Here is a 17,465-nt window from a genome sequence, read left to right as displayed (position 1 = left end):
AGCGCCTGGAAGCGCTGCAGGACGTCCCGCTCCGTGGGAAGTCCTTACACCGACAGAAACACCCCATAATCTCTCATCAGTTCCAATCTGGATTCTTGCTCTTGCTTGCCTCTACTGGTGGTTGGCTCTCACTGCGGTATTGTATCACTTCCTGTCCCGGAGCACAGCGGTGTTTTTCTGTATCTGTTAGCTGTTTAATCTGCGCAGTTAGATTGATCTAGTTATCTAGATTACGATTTGTTTCCCAGTGTAATCTTTACGTGCCTTAACTAAAGCACTCCTTCTGCTGAATCACCTCTAAATTATTTACACATTATTCACTTTGCGTGTTTTTAGGAATCCGCTAGCTTAGCATAGCTACTAGCTCTTAGCCGATTTAGCATGGCGGCTTCTCCTGTCTCTCCCGCACTTTTCTGCTCTGGGTGTGAAATGTTTAGTTATTCCTCGGCCTCCTTTAGCAGTAACGGTACTTGTAATAAGTGTAGCTTATTCGTAGCTTTGGAGGCCAGGCTGGGCGAATTGGAGACTCGGCTCCGCACCGTGGAAAATTCTACAGCTAGCCAGGCCCCTGTAGTCGGTGCGGACCAAGGTAGTTTAGCCGCCGTTAGTTCCCCCCTGGCAGATCCCGAGCAGCCGGGAAAGCAGGCCGACTGGGTGACTGTGAGGAGGAAGCGTAGCCCTAAACAGAAGCCCCGTGTACACCGCCAACCCGTTCACATCTCTAACCGTTTTTCCCCACTCGACGACACACCCGCCGAGGATCAAACTCTGGTTATTGGCGACTCTGTTTTGAGAAATGTGAAGTTAGCGACACCAGCAACCATAGTCAATTGTCTTCCGGGGGCCAGAGCAGGCGACATTGAAGGAAATTTGAAACTGCTGGCTAAGGCTAAGCGTAAATTTGGTAAGATTGTAATTCACGTCGGCAGTAATGACACTCGGTTACGCCAATCGGAGGTCACTAAAATTAACATTGAATCGGTGTGTAACTTTGCATAAACAATGTCGGACTCTGTAGTTTTCTCTGGGCCCCTCCCCAATCAGACCGGGAGTGACATGTTTAGCCGCATGTTCTCCTTGAATTGCTGGCTGTCTGAGTGGTGTCCAAAAAATGAGGTGGGCTTCATAGATAATTGGCAAAGCTTCTGGGGAAAACCTGGTCTTGTTAGGAGAGACGGCATCCATCCCACTTTGGATGGAGCAGCTCTCATTTCTAGAAATCTGGCCAATTTTCTTAAATCCTCCAAACCGTGACTATCCAGGGTTGGGACCAGGAAGCAGAGTTGTAGTCTTACACACCTCTCTGCAGCTTCTCTCCCCCTGCCATCCCCTCATTACCCCATCCCCGTAGAGACGGTGCCTGCTCCCAGACTACCAATAAACAGCAAAAATCTATTTAAGCATAAAAATTCAAAAAGAAAAAATAATATAGCACCTTCAACTGCACCACAGACTAAAACAGTTAAATGTGGTCTATTAAACATTAGGTCTCTCTCTTCTAAGTCCCTGTTGGTAAATGATATAATAATTGATCAACATATTGATTTATTCTGCCTAACAGAAACCTGGTTACAGCAGGATGAATATGTTAGTTTAAATGAGTCAACACCCCCGAGTCACACTAACTGTCAGAATGCTCGTAGCACGGGCCGGGGCGGAGGATTAGCAGCAATCTTCCACTCCAGCTTATTAATTAATCAAAAACCCAGACAGAGCTTTAATTCATTTGAAAGCTGTCTCTTAGTCTTGTCCATCCAAATTGGAAGTCCCAAAAACCAGTTTTATTTGTTATTATCTATCGTCCACCTGGTCGTTACTGTGAGTTTCTCTGTGAATTTTCAGACCTTTTGTCTGACTTAGTGCTTAGCTCAGATAAGATAATTATAGTGGGCGATTTTAACATCCACACAGATGCTGAGAATGACAGCCTCAACACTGCATTTAATCTATTATTAGACTCTATTGGCTTTGCTCAAAAAGTAAATGAGTCCACCCACCACTTTAATCATATCTTAGATCTTGTTCTGACTTATGGTATGGAAATAGAAGACTTAACAGTATTCCCTGAAAACTCCCTTCTGTCTGATCATTTCTTAATAACATTTACATTTACTCTGATGGACTACCCAGCAGTAGGGAATAAGTTTCATTACACTAGAAGTCTTTCAGAAAGCGCTGTAACTAGGTTTAAGGATATGATTCCTTCTTTATGTTCTCTAATGCCATATAACAACACAGTGCAGAGTAGCTACCTAAACTCTGTAAGGGAGATAGAGTATCTCGTCAATAGTTTTACATCCTCATTGAAGACAACTTTGGATGCTGTAGCTCCTCTGAAAAAGAGAGCTTTAAATCAGAAGTGTCTGACTCCGTGGTATAACTCACAAACTCGTAGCTTAAAGCAGATAACCCGTAAGTTGGAGAGGAAATGGCGTCTCACTAATTTAGAAGATCTTCACTTAGCCTGGAAAAAGAGTCTGTTGCTCTATAAAAAAGCCCTCCGTAAAGCTAGGACATCTTTCTACTCATCACTAATTGAAGAAAATAAGAACAACCCCAGGTTTCTTTTCAGCACTGTAGCCAGGCTGACAAAGAGTCAGAGCTCTATTGAGCTGAGTATTCCATTAACTTTAACTAGTAATGACTTCATGACTTTCTTTGCTAACAAAATTTTAACTATTAGAGAAAAAATTACTCATAACCATCCCAAAGACGTATCGTTATCTTTGGCTGCTTTCAGTGATGCCGGTATTTGGTTAGACTCTTTCTCTCCGATTGTTCTGTCTGAGTTATTTTCATTAGTTACTTCATCCAAACCATCAACATGTTTATTAGACCCATTCCTACCAGGCTGCTCAAGGAAGCCCTACCATTATTTAATGCTTCGATCTTAAATATGATCAATCTATCTTTGTTAGTTGGCTATGTACCACAGGCTTTTAAGGTGGCAGTAATTAAACCATTACTTAAAAAGCCATCACTTGACCCAGCTATCTTAGCTAATTATAGGCCAATCTCCAACCTTCCTTTTCTCTCAAAAATTCTTGAAAGGGTAGTTGTAAAACAGCTAACTGATCATCTGCAGAGGAATGGTCTATTTGAAGAGTTTCAGTCAGGTTTTAGAATTCATCATAGTACAGAAACAGCATTAGTGAAGGTTACAAATGATCTTCTTATGGCCTCGGACAGTGGACTCATCTCTGTGCTTGTTCTGTTAGACCTCAGTGCTGCTTTTGATACTGTTGACCATAAAATTTTATTACAGAGATTAGAGCATGCCATAGGTATTAAAGGCACTGCGCTGCGGTGGTTTGAATCATATTTGTCTAATAGATTACAATTTGTTCATGTAAATGGGGAATCTTCTTCACAGACTAAAGTTAATTATGGAGTTCCACAAGGTTCTGTGCTAGGACCAATTTTATTCACTTTATATATGCTTCCCTTAGGCAGTATTATTAGACGGTATTGCTTAAATTTTCATTGTTACGCAGATGATACTCAGCTTTATCTATCCATGAAGCCAGAGGACACACACCAATTAGCTAAACTGCAGGATTGTCTTACAGACATAAAGACATGGATGACCTCTAATTTCCTGCTTTTAAACTCAGATAAAACTGAAGTTATTGTACTTGGCCCCACAAATCTTAGAAACATGGTGTCTAACCAGATCCTTACTCTGGATGGCATTACCCTGACCTCTAGTAATACTGTGAGAAATCTTGGAGTCATTTTTGATCAGGATATGTCATTCAAAGCGCATATTAAACAAATATGTAGGACTGCTTTTTTGCATTTACGCAATATCTCTAAAATTAGAAAGGTCTTGTCTCAGAGTGATGCTGAAAAACTAATTCATGCATTTATTTCCTCTAGGCTGGACTATTGTAATTCATTATTATCAGGTTGTCCTAAAAGTTCCCTAAAAAGCCTTCAGTTGGTTCAAAATGCTGCAGCTAGAGTACTGACGGGGACTGGAAGGAGAGAGCATATCTCACCCATATTGGCCTCTCTTCATTGGCTTCCTGTTGATTCTAGAATAGAATTTAAAATTCTTCTTCTTACTTATAAGGTTTTGAATAATCAGGTCCCATCTTATCTTAGGGACCTCGTAGTACCATATCACCCCAATAGAGCGCTTCGCTCTCAGACTGCAGGCTTACTTGTAATTCCTAGGGTTTGTAAGAGTAGAATGGGAGGCAGAGCCTTCAGCGTTCAGGCTCCTCTCCTGTGGAACCAGCTCCCAATTCAGATCAGGGAGACAGACACCCTCTCTACTTTTAAGATTAGGCTTAAAACTTTCCTTTTTGCTAAAGCTTATAGTTAGGGCTGGATCAGGTGACCCTGAACCATCCCTTAGTTATGCTGCTATAGACGTAGACTGCTGGGGGGTTCCCATGATGCACTGTTTCTTTCTCTTTTTGCTCTGTATGCACCACTCTGCATTTAATCATTAGTGATCGATCTCTGCTCCCCTCCACAGCATGTCCTTTTCCTGGTTCTCTCCCTCAGCCCCAACCAGTCCCAGCAGAAGACTGCCCCTCCCTGAGCCTGGTTCTGCTGGAGGTTTCTTCCTGTTAAAAGGGAGTTTTTCCTTCCCACTGTAGCCAAGTGCTTGCTCACAGGGGGTCGTTTTGACCGTTGGGGTTTTACATAATTATTGTATGGCCTTGCCTTACAATATAAAGCGCCTTGGGGCAACTGTTTGTTGTGATTTGGCGCTATATAAAAAAATTGATTGATTGATTGATCAGCCGTTAAACTTTTCACAGAAAACCAGCTTAATTTCTCGAATAGTGTCCACTCGGATATTCCTCACAGGTCCAGAAAAATTTTTGATAAAGCAACGCGCGCCGTCTCGAGCAGCGTGTGAAACAAAGGAATTCAGCCGAGAGGGCGGGACCACATCTCACTCAAGGCCTGCCCACAGGGAAATGACGTCACCGACACGCGTGAAAAAACTCACGCATGCGCACGAGGGTTCAAGCATGATTGGTGTAATCGCATGTCATTCAAATCCATATAGTTAAAAAAAAAAAATAAAAGGGTCGGTTTATTATCTAAGAGACCTCGTATATATATATATATAATCTTGTCCTTGTGAAGATAAAGTTAAATTAGTCTTAACTTAGACCTTATAAACCATACTTTAAGCGAAAGTCACATTTTTGTATTCCTGCCACACTGATGCATTTTAAGATGTGCGACTTGTAAGAGATACAGTACTTTTGCCACAGGTATTTTTGAGCAATAAAACCGAGACTGTTATATTTCTCAAAGCTGGATCATGTGGATAAGAGTGGTCAGTGTGCACTGGTCCATGCTGCTCTGAGGGGACACACGGAGATCATCCAGTACTTATTGGAGCTGGAATGGCGTACTGAGGACCAGGCTGAGGACTGCACGCTGAAGGCTAAAGCCCTGCAGCAGGCTCTGATAGCAGCCTCCAGCATGGGACACACACAGGTTTGTCTGACACTTAACTCACTTCAAATATTCATCTCTCACACTCCGTCAACATTTGCTACTGTCTCTGTGTGAACAGATACTTGTGAACAAAACAAACTCATTAACAAACATGGTTTACCCTCCATATTTACACCATAGGTGAAAAACGTGAGCGATTACATTTCATGGTTTGATTTATGTACTTTCTTTTTCATAGGATGAAGTGCTTTTTTATGTAAAAATGATAGCTCCACAATACATGTTTGATTGATGCTTACACCCTGAGGAGATGAGCTCCTTTAATATTAGAGATTTTTGGTGCGTAAGTATTTTTCCCTGAGCAACTATTAGTCCAGAATTCTTTGTGATGGAACCTTATATTTATAATGTGTGTATATATTATGACCAAACAAATAAGATTACATATACAAATAGGACATTATGGCTAAAACACATTTGTGATCAATTTTACATCAGTTCATTTTTTTTTTTTTTTTTTTTTAACGACAGGTTTGATCACATAAAAATACATCACTCAGAGTAAGATTGGCTATTCCCTTTATGTTGTAGACTGTTGATGGCACTGACAGTAGGGCTGGGCAAAATGGGTAAAATGATTACAACAGCATGTTAATACTTGGTCCTGTATGGGCAGGTCTAATGGCCTATTATGCAAAAAACAGTTTTTGGCTTGCATCTCAAAGTGGACAACCACTTCCGAATGCAAAGTGTTGTTGGAGCTCCCAGTGGGGAAGACAGTCCTGGAAACGTGAGAAAAAAGGAAAGAGAGTTGAGTAGGTGAGAGGCCTGAAAACAGACCGTGAAAGTGAACTTGTGTCATCCAAACTGAGGAAACTACTAAGGAAACAAAGCTTCTCTAACTGAATGTTGTAGTTGCGATACACATTGTAGGATGGAAAACTGAAGATACTGAGGTTCTGGTTAATGACTGGCATTTAGTAAAACATAGCCACGCTGAAATGGAGACACCCAGGGCTGTGAAAACTCCGCGGATCTGAGGAATTCCACGGTGTTCGTGTTGTACTCTGTAATCATGATCATCACTGAGTTTTTAAAATGCCTATCACAAAGCGTTCTTTTCTTTTTCCGACATCATGCAAGTTTTATGTCTGCGAACACTGATCTGAGTGTTACAGATACAAATCAGTCTCCTCTGATCCACGGAAGCTGTTCCATGACGCTGTTCTTTAAGCAAAATGTAGCATGTGGACATGGCATACGTTAAGAGCCATCACGTTTTTAAAAGAATTATTTTACGGCATGTCTGTCACAGAGTGACATTGGAGAGAGGGAAGATGGCAAGAAACATGGTTTAAAAAAGTTTAATAAGGACAAGAATCTGTGAAATTGGCGCTGGGTTGAATTTAAATTTCGTCATCATGAACACAGATAAAAGAAACTGGAAAAGCTCACTGCATCTTGTGCCCTCAAGAAACATGGTAAGAATTTTTTTGTCTCTGGAAAATAAACATTCTGTTGTTCAAATAGGATTTCAGACAAGATTATGTGACTTTTTTTAAATTAATGTAGACTTTCTTTCATTGGAAAAAAAAAGATATTGTGGCTTTGAATGAATTTACAGGAATTTACACAACAATATGTGACTTTTTTTTACTATAAAGTATGTTATTGATATTTTACCCTGATATTTTAAATATTCTACAAGCTTTAGCTGTGGTTTTTGATAATGCTGTAACAGTCTTTTCAGTCTTCATGAATTTCATGTAGTTTAATTGTTCTGAGTTAATGCATAATTTGGTTTACAATTAAAAGGAAAATCATTTCAGGTCCTACTTGCGCATCATATCCTCTTATTACAACATTAACATTGACATTTTAAATGAAAGGTTCAATCTAGGATCATTTAAGTATGCACTTCTTTTGAGATTTGTTCTTCCAGGAGATGCTGAAAATGTATCATTAGAATAGATACAAAATTAATTTGGTTTCTGGGGCCCCGCAGGTCCTAAACCGCAGCTCAAGGGGGCTGCGCCCCCCAGACCCCCTGCAAATTTTCCTCGCATTTCACAATTTTCATTTCACAGCCATGGAAACACCTCATCCTGACCTTTCTCAGTAAAAAGCCAAGACATCCACTGCTGCTAGCTGCTGCCATAGTGGTACTATTAGTATTAATAGTATTTATTTGGGTAGAACCTTCCTCTCTCTCTCTCTCTCTCTCTCTCTCTCTCTCTCTCTCTCTCTCTCTCTCTCTCTCTCTCTCTCTCTCTCTCTCTCTCTCTCTCTCTCTCTCTCTCTCTATATATATATACACACACACACTGAGAAAAAATAATGTTTTAACTGAAGAATTGCTCAGGTTTCAAACATTATGTCTTCAAAATGTTAAAATTTTACACTTTGATAAATATCAAGTTGTATGGAAATAAAAAAATTTCTATCCTTTTTTTTTCCTGTCTCCCATCCCTAACTGGCAGTGTTTACAGTGCATCTCGAAAGTATTCAGAGTGGTGCACTATATTACAGCCTTATTCCAAAATGGATAAAATCCTTTTTTTACTCAAACTTCTACACACAATACCCCATAATGACTATGTGAAAAATGTTTGAGATTTTTTGCAAATTTAATTTAAATTTGCAAAAATTTAATTTAAATTAAAAAAACGAAATCACGTGTACATAAGTACAACCCCTGGCAAAAATTATGGAATCACCGGCCTTGGAGGATGTTCATTCAGTTGTTTAATCTTGTAGGAAAAAAAGCAGATCACAGACATGACACAAAACTAAAGTCATTTCAAATGGCAACTTTCTGGCTTTAAGAAACACTATAAGAAATCAAGAAAAAAAATTGTGGCAGTCAGGATTGGTTACTGGATTGGTTACTGGTTATGGAATCACCCTGTAAATTTTCATCCCCAAAACTAACACCTGCATCACATCAGATCTGCTTGTTAGTCTGCATCTAAAAAGGAGTGATCACACCTTGGAGAGCTCTTGCACCAAGTGAACTGACATGAATCATGGCTCCAACATGAGAGATTTCAATTGAAATCAAACTCTTAAAAGAGGGTAAATCATCACACAATGTTGCAAAAGATGTTGGTTGTTCACAGTCAGCTGTGTCTAAACTCTGGACCAAATACAAACAATATGGGAAGGTTGTTAAAGGCAAACATACTGGTAGACCAAAGAAGACGTCAAAGCGTCAAGACAGAAAACGTAAGGCAATATGTCTCAGAAATTGAAAAATGCACAACAAAACAAATGAGGAACGAATGGGAGGAAACTGGAGTCAACGTCTGTGACCGAACTGTAAGAAACCGCCTAAAGGAAATGGGATTTACATACAGAAAAGCTAAACAAAAGCCATCATTAACACCTAAAGAGAAAAAAAACAAGGTTACAATGGGCTAAGGAAAAGCAATCGTGGACTGTGGATGACTGGATGAAAGTCATATTCAGTGATGAATCTCGAATCTGCATTGGGCAAGGTGATGATGCTGGAACTTTTGTTTGGTGCCGTTCCATTGAGGTTTATAAAGATGACTGCCTGAAGAGAACATGTCAATTTCCACAGTCATTGATGATATGGGGCTGCATGTCAGGTAAAGGCACTGGGGAGATGGCTATCATTACATCATTACATCATCAATAAATGCACAAGTTTACGTTGATATTTTGGACACTTTTCTTATCCCATCAATTGAAAGGATGTTTGGGGATGATGAAATCATTTTTCAAGATGATAATGCATCTTGCCATAGAGCAAAAACTGTGAAAACATTCCTTGCAAAAAGACACATAGGGTCAATGTCATGGCCTGCAAATAGTCCGGATCTTAATCCAATTGAAAATCTTTGGAAGTTGAAGAAAATGGTCCATGACAAGGCTCCAACCTGCAAAGCTGATCTGGCAACAGCAATCAGAGAAAGGTGGAGCCAGATTGATGAAGAGTACTGTTTGTCACTCATTAAGTCCATGCCTCAGAGACTGCAAGCTGTTATAAAAGCCAGAGGTGGTGCAACAAAATACTAGTGATGTGTTGGAGCGTTCTTTTGTTTTTCATGATTCCATAATTTTTTCCTCAGAATTGAGTGATTCCATATTTTTTCCCTCTCCTTGGTCTAAAAAAGTAACCGTTACTGACTGCCACAATTTTTTTTCCTGATTTCTTATAGTGTTTCTTAAAGCCAGAAAGTTGCCATTTGAAATGACTTTAGTTTTGTGTCATGTCTGTGATCAGCTTTTTTCTACAAAATTAAACAACTGAATGAACATCCTCCAAGGCCGGTGATTCCATAATTTTTGCCAGGGGTTGTATTCACAGCCTTTGCTATGATGCACAAATTGAGCTCAGGTGCATCCTGTTTCCACTGATCATCCTTGAGATGTTTCTACAGCTTAATTGGAGTCCACCTGGGGTAAATTCAGTTGATTGGACATGATTTGGAAAGGCACACACCTGTCTACATATAAGGTCCCACCGTTGGCAGTGCATGTCAGAGCACAAAGCAAGCATGAAGTCAAAAGAATTGTCTGTAGACCTTCGAGACAGGACTGTCTCAAGGCACAAATCTGGGGAAGTGTACAGAAATATTTCTGCTGCATTGAAGGTCTCAGTGAGTACAGTGGCCTCCATCATTTGTAAATCGAAGAAATTCGGATCCACCATCTTCCTCGAGCTGGCCACCCGTCTAAGCGGAGTGATCAGGGGAGAAGGGACTTAGTGAGGTGACCAAGAACCTGATTGTCACTCTGTCAGAGCTCCAGTATTCCTCTGTGGAGAGAGGAGATCCTTAGGGCAATCATCTCTGCAGCAATCCACACCTGTTTGAAGCTGACTTCCCCTATCATTCAAAATATTAAAATAGCACTGTTGTTCTGCTGTTTGTGCTGGTTTGTGCTCTAAAAAATTTAATTTGTGCTGTTAAAGCTTTTAAGTAATTCAAAAAATATATTTTCTGAGCCGTGACATCATGCAGCTCTACTTACAAATCTCATCAAACTGGCCTCTATCATTTATGCTGCTTTGTCCTGCCTGCCAGCATGCATGTCAGCCAAGCACTATGCAGTCTCCTGCTGTCTGAGCTGAGGAACACTGCCCACAGCAGGGAGCCCGAAATTTTCGTGTCTTGGATTGAGCAAACCCATTGCCCTCCCCTGCCATGGCAGAACAAAACTGGTGGAACCAGCTGATGAGATTTGGACACAGATGACGTGTAAAGCTGTATAAACCATAAAAGCACAAATATTTCTTTGAACAACACAAACCTGCACTAACGAACAACAGTGCTATTTCAATATTTTGAATGATGGAGTCCAGCTTCACACAGGTGCAGTCCACTAATCATGCCTATGTAGTAGAGTGGCCAGACAGTAGTCACTCCTAAGTAAAAATAGATTTCCCATCTGGAGTTTGCCAAAAGGCACCTCAGGGACTCTCAGACCATCAGAAACAAAATTCTCTGGTCTGATTTTGAATGATTTGGGCTGAATGCCAGGCGTCATGTTTGAAGGAAACCAGGCTCCATCCCTACAGTGAAGCATGGTGGTGGCAATATCATGCTGTGGAGATGTTTTTCAGAAGCAGCAACTGGGAGACTAGTCAGGATTGAGGGAAAGATTAATGCAGCAATGTACAAAGACATCCTGGATGAAAACTGCCCAAAGATAGGTGTGCTAACCTTGTGGCATCATATTCAAGAAGACCTGAGGCTGTGATTGCTGCCAAAGGTGCATCAACAAAGTATTCAGCAAAGAGTGTGAATACTTATGTACATGTAATTTCTTTTGGGTTTTTTTTTTGTTTTGTTTTTATAAATTTGCAAAAAAAAAAAAAAACTTTTTATATTGTCATTATGGGGTGTTGTGAGTACAATTCTGAGGGGAAAAAATGAATTTATTTCATTTTGGAATAAGGCTGTAACATAACAAAATGTGGAAAAAGCGAAGCGCTGTGAATACTTTCTGGATGCACCGTACATGCACTGTGTATTCACAGTGTATATGTTTTTAGTTGACAAAGATATAGCGATATATATGACATTTGGCACTGCAAGCGCATCTTGTTAAAACTGCCAAAACCTTTGTGGAGTCACTATGAATGGGAATGGGAAAGAAAGTTAACATACCGATTACAAGAGATCCAACCATTTCTGAGGCTTTTTCCGTCTTTCTGAAGCTCTTCTTTTTAACAACATCTTTCTGCAAAACAACCATATCAAAAAGTTATTCATGTCCATAGACACAGATGACTTATTTAGTGAAGCGATGTTAGTCGGCCTTGTCGATTTGGACGAGCATTTAAGATATGATGCCTCCAGCTGCTCAGCTCCAATAGAGGTTCAAGGTTTGTTTTGCTTTTCTCCTTATCTGGTCTCAAATGTTCGACCGTGGTATGAAATAATTGAACTGGGCCGAGGTAAAATGCAGAATGAACAGCCCACCTGAGTCAGATTGGCCTTGGATCACACAAACTACTTCATTGCTCTAATATGATGAATTTTTTTTGTCAGACTGTCTTCACATTTGATTGGCTTATGTTTGTGACTGTGCAACATCTGGCTTTGATTTTTCTGCTTCAGAATTAGGACGTTATATCCCTTCTTGAAGATTTATTTAGTATCTTATGATGAAGCGCTGTGCCATTAATCTAAGTTTTGGGGGGGGGGTTTTGACAGGTTGTGAGAGGCTTGCTGGCGTTGAATAATGAGCATGCTGTGCAAATTGATTGCCATGACACTCTGTGGGGAGAGACAGGTATGTTTTCATCCATCTTTTTGCATTACACACCTCTCTTCTATTATCGCCTGCTGTTTTATCTTTCTGGACGCCTTTGCTGTAATTGCACGCTGCAGCATACAGTTTTATATCTGTCCTCTGCACCAGAAATGCTCTGTTTTATCTAAAGGTGGCTCAGCTCAAACATGTGTTCATTTTCAGTTTGAAAGTGTTGTGTGGCCATGTGTTCTACTTAGTGTTTGGGCAACACATTTGAAAAATGAATTTCAAGCATGTTCTATTTTTTTTTTGAATATCAAACTGTAATTTGAGAAAGGTTTGTTTGTCTGTGTTTGTTTGTTACACTGAGGTGTTTGGGCCAGTTTCCACTAAACTTGTAGTGTGCTTGTATGTTGGCCCCAGATTCACCCTAAAGGGGTTTGTTTTGGCAGAGGTCAAAGTCATTGGGGTCAAAGATCAAAACTTGGATTGATTTGTGTGTTTGTCCCCCTACTACCCCCTTTTCCTTTGGCCACATTCAACTAAACTTGATATGTGGATGACAGTTAACCCCAGAATCCCCCCCCCCCGGTCAATGTCCATTGACCTTGGCACACATATTATAGGTGGGTTCTGGAATAGGGTACTGCAGTCTCATTGAGGGCTGGCACTAAAGGGGTAAAATATGACGCATATGACGTACTTTTTCTACTTCCAGGGACAAAAACACGGCTTCTTCGATCTTTTGGCCAAATTACACACAAACAAAGTGAAAATGCAAAGAAATAGTGACGATGTGGTGGGAAAGATGTTGAGGTGGTTTTGCAGGCAAGGGAACGGAGCTACTCTCATTGCCTGTCTGATTGCAGTCAAAAACAAAACAATACGCCATTTGTCCATGTGAAGTTATGTTGTGTATGTATTGCACAATGGGAGTGGAGGTCCCCATAAGTGGTCAAATCCCACAATATCAGGCAGGGTTCAAACGAGACTGCCCTATTGCCCAGATGAGGCCAAATTTACCAAACGTCAGTTATTGGGGTCAAAGGCTAAAGGTTTTTCTGTTTGATTCATCTCTGATCTTGGCACACACACACACACAATTGTCCAGTAAGGTCAAATTTGCTAAAGGTCAATCATTAGGGTCAAGGTCAGAGCTGCTTATGTTTGTTGGCTTACTCTTCCCAGGTCATTTTGCTAATTTCTACCAAATTTCACATGAAAAAAACACATCTGACAAAGGTCAAAGTCAAAGAATTTGATCTTCTCCCTGATTTGTACCAAATGTAGCACACAGTTTAGGTTGATTCCAGAATGGCCTTGGCAAGGTCAGGATGGTGGCTGCTACCAGAGGCATCCTCAGAGCTGTTAACATTATGATGAAGGAAAATATGTGAAAAATAAATGAAAATAAATGTGGCACTTGAAGTTTGGAGCAGCAGTCACAGTGTGGCACCTGCACGCAAGAGGTGGCTGTCTCTTTTAATGCTGGTTGCATGAAAGCTGAACAAAGTTGCGAAAGTGATGTTTTACTCGAAAGAAATTACACAGCACTCTGAAAGACTTCCAAGGACTTCAGTATAGGCCCCCTGACACTTGCACGACTTTGATGCATGCACTTGCTTGCACTGTGTCGTGCAGGAGAGTAAAATGTTCAAAAAATCTTTCATGCATAAATGTCGTGCAACAAACGCAAAGTGGTAGTGAATGTTGCGCAATCTACTTGCCAACACTACGTGCAGCTCGTCAAGTCGAGTAAAGAACACGCGAACAGTGTGAGTGAGTGCGTCAGTGCACCATATCAGAGCGCAGCTCGTCTGAACGATTATAACGAGATGTTAAATCTATCACAACATACTTTTACAGCTGCACACAAGAAGGAAAGAACATGCAACTGTTTTACCAAGCCTTTACAACATGAACATAACAAATAATTACCTTTTTAGACAACTCCAAATGCATTCTCCCCCTCGTTCAGCGCACGTGCGCATGCAAGAAAACCTGCAGCTGGAGTGGTCCTCTGTGATTCAGGAAGTGATTTGAGCCGTTTTCAACAGCCAACTTGAAGAGAAAATGAATAATCCACTATGAAATAATTATTTTATATATGCAGCTTCCAGCGCACAATGCGTGGCAGCCAGTGGAACAAAGCATGGTGTCCAGCAAGGAACACAGCGGGTGGGATCGTCACGTCGATGTGCATGCAGGTGTGCGGATCAAAGTCGTGCAAGTGTCAATGCACCTTATGTTGCAGACTAATCACTGCTACTTAACAGTAGATATAAAGTAAAACCATTACAACTGTACACCAAGGATGTAATTAATGCAAACTGCTGGAATAATCTACTAATGAATGAAATCAGACAGTCAAGTTTAGTTGAGGTTTCTAAAGCAAGACACAGACCTTTTTTGTTCTGGTCTGTTTTGGATTTTTTTTTTTAATGATAATGGTTTTTAAATCCTTTATTTTATTAATATCGTTTCCTTAATTGCTGTTTTAAACCAGCTGGTTTTAAATGTATCTTTTTTCCTGTTATATTATTGTTATTAATATTATCGCTCCTATTTAAGAAATTGTAAGCACTAGCAGTATTAGAGTGACAGTATTTTTAGTGTTTTCTTATTGTCAAGTCTATTAAAATCTCTGAAACATTTGAAATGCTATGTTTGATCTTCATTCTGAACTTTTGCGCTCACAGCTTGGTGATCTTGAGCTATTAATGTCTGATTTCACCTCCTTTCATCTGACAACATTTTGATGAGTTTTGTGCACAATCACACTTGAATAGACAAAAGAACATTTTAACAATAGTCACTTTTTTCCTGCGATGGTTGTACACCAGTGGGATTTTAACAATGACACTCTGGTGGTACAAGAATGTAGGTCAGCTTATTAGTGCAGAGATTTTACACAGTGTGGTTAACCGGTGCTTCTGCCCCACTAAAGGACTGCAGGACTTTAGTCTTTACTACATTCCTGGGTGAAAGAATTGTCCCTCTCAAATCTTCCTCCATGGAGTTGCTGTTCTGTTTTCACCGGTATTACCAAAGTAAATTTCTAAACTATTGCAGTCACAACAGTCTCTTGTTGTTGATGTTTAAAACACGAGTTGTTATTTTTCATGAACTGCAGCTGAATGGCCCTTTATGTCCAGGTGAATATGGACGTGTCTGTTATTATGAACAGTTTTTAATCAACCTTCACTGTGTGATTTGAGCTACCTGTAGTTACAGCTCAGTATTTGCTTCAAGTGCACAGTGGCTATTAAATCAGTCCACAGCGAGGATCAGAAAGGCACTGAACTATATCCCCTGATATAAAGTGTCCCCGGATCCCCAAATAATTATTTGCATTCAAGTTGAAGTAGTTTACTAAAGTCAGTTTTTGCCATAATGTTGAGTTTGACTTCATGCATTTGTAAAGAGGCTTTTCCCACTGTGCAAAAAAACCTCACTTATTTATTGGTACATATGTTTCAGGTGGAGTCAAATATTTATTAAAAGCCAGTAGCAGTTAATTCATGCAAACAGAAATGGTTTGTACTGAGAAATATGTCAACTCATGTTGACGCCCAGAACAAACTGAGCTTTACTAGTTTATCAAAATTAGCCTAGCTCAACTACCCTTACCAAAAAATAGTACTGATAAGTATATAAAAAGTAAACTGGAAGTATACTTGAAACATACTTGCATGTAGTACTTTTTGGTAAGGGTACATATCATTAAGTAAATAAGTATATCTAGTTACTGTGCTCTTAGGGTACTTGTAAAGAGTACAAGTATAAGTCAATTATTGATGGACTTTTCTGAAATCAGTGTGCATCTTAAGATTTCATCTAAAGTTGTACAATCAGTGTGTAAAGGAGCTTAAAGGGGAACCTGAGCTCTAGATGTTTTTGAGTTCACTGGTGATTAGAAAATGTTTTTAATCAATGCAAGATTGATTTCAAATGCAAACAGTGTTACGAGCAGAACAGCTGCATAATGTAGTTCATGGAGCAAGCTAAAAATGGATGAAGAGGAGCTCAGTTTTATAGCAAAAGTATCTCGGTAAATGAGTTCTAATGACTGAGCCGAGAGCAGCACCACCACATGGATAGGAGGCTAAGGAAAGCAGCTAACTGTATAATCAGTTTTCAAAGGTTTATACATTTTATATGTAAATATTATTTTTTATATAAGTTTATGTACTGATGAGAATATAAAATTAAATCTTTTTCTACATATATGTTGTTTTTATCTTTTATGTTGATTTAAATCATTTTTTATATTCTGCTTTTGTTAGTTTCATAATGTTATGTATTAGGTTGTTGCATAGCACAAACAAAACAAAGCAAAATTAACATTGAGATGTCTTTTTTATATTCGACATTAGGGATGCAACAGTATCGGGTATCGGCCCAATCCCATAGTCATTTACTCGTATTTGTAATTTTAAAATGTCTCTGATACTCTGTGACCTGATGCCACTTTATAGCAGCGTGATGTCAACCTCTCAGTGTGGGATTTTCACCGACACGCTTCATACATTTTCAACACTGCGGCTTAAATAATGATGCGTTGATGCTGGCCATTAATTGGCTGAAAGTTACAGTCCTCATGCAGAGAAAATTCACACAGAGTATAAATAAAAAGTCTTATCTGTTTGTGGAATTCATCGTCATACGATCCTGAAGAATAATCCACATAAAGCCTCTTGAGTTTGGAACATAACATCTGAAAATAGTTTAATTTCTCGTATGGCTGGAAAAAAAGTTCCTCCATGACTTCGGCACTTTGACCCACAGTTCCTCCATCAGAACTCAGATCAGGGCTTTAGCGGTGGAGATGTTCCATCAGGTTGGTGAGTTTCAGCCCTTGGTGTGGGTGTTCAGGCATCTCGGTCTGCTACAGGGGGTAATCCATTTGCGGAATCTCTGTGGTGCTGCGTTCGGAACCTCCGCTCACTTCCATGAGCTGCACTTTGCGCCAGAAGTTGGTTCACTGTGCGCCTCATTCATTAATGGCTCAGTTACCACAAGCAACAGGCTATTCTGTCTGAACGCGAGGAAATTATCTCATGATCCACAAAGGAAAAATAAAATAATGTTAAGATTACTGACCGTGTGTGTGTGTGTGTGTGTGTGTGTGTGTGGGTGGGTGGGTGGATGGGGGTGCACACGCGCATGTGTGTGCATCATGTGCCGTGCTCCTCCAGTATTGACATGTTCCACCTTTGGGGGAAAAAAAAAATTACGGTTTATATTTGTGTGTTACCGGTACATATTTAATTAAAAGTTAAAAAAAATAGTGTGGAGAGTGAAAGACT

General features: G+C 39.9%; 1 protein-coding gene across 1 annotated transcript in view; it reads left to right on the top strand.

The window, feature by feature from the left end:
- tanc1b (tetratricopeptide repeat, ankyrin repeat and coiled-coil containing 1b) overlaps positions 1-17,465 on the top strand; it is a 201,748-nt gene that overhangs the window by 164,847 nt on the left and 19,436 nt on the right. The window contains 2 exon segments of the mRNA XM_034186667.1: positions 5,284-5,469; positions 12,117-12,195. Coding sequence (XP_034042558.1) covers positions 5,284-5,469; positions 12,117-12,195 — 265 coding nt within the window.

Source organism: Thalassophryne amazonica, chromosome 14 (genome assembly GCF_902500255.1).
Source record: "Thalassophryne amazonica chromosome 14, fThaAma1.1, whole genome shotgun sequence".
Classification (NCBI taxonomy): domain Eukaryota; kingdom Metazoa; phylum Chordata; class Actinopteri; order Batrachoidiformes; family Batrachoididae; genus Thalassophryne; species Thalassophryne amazonica.
The sequence above is the reverse complement of the archived record's forward strand: the minus strand, read 5'-3'. Positions and strand labels throughout refer to the sequence as shown.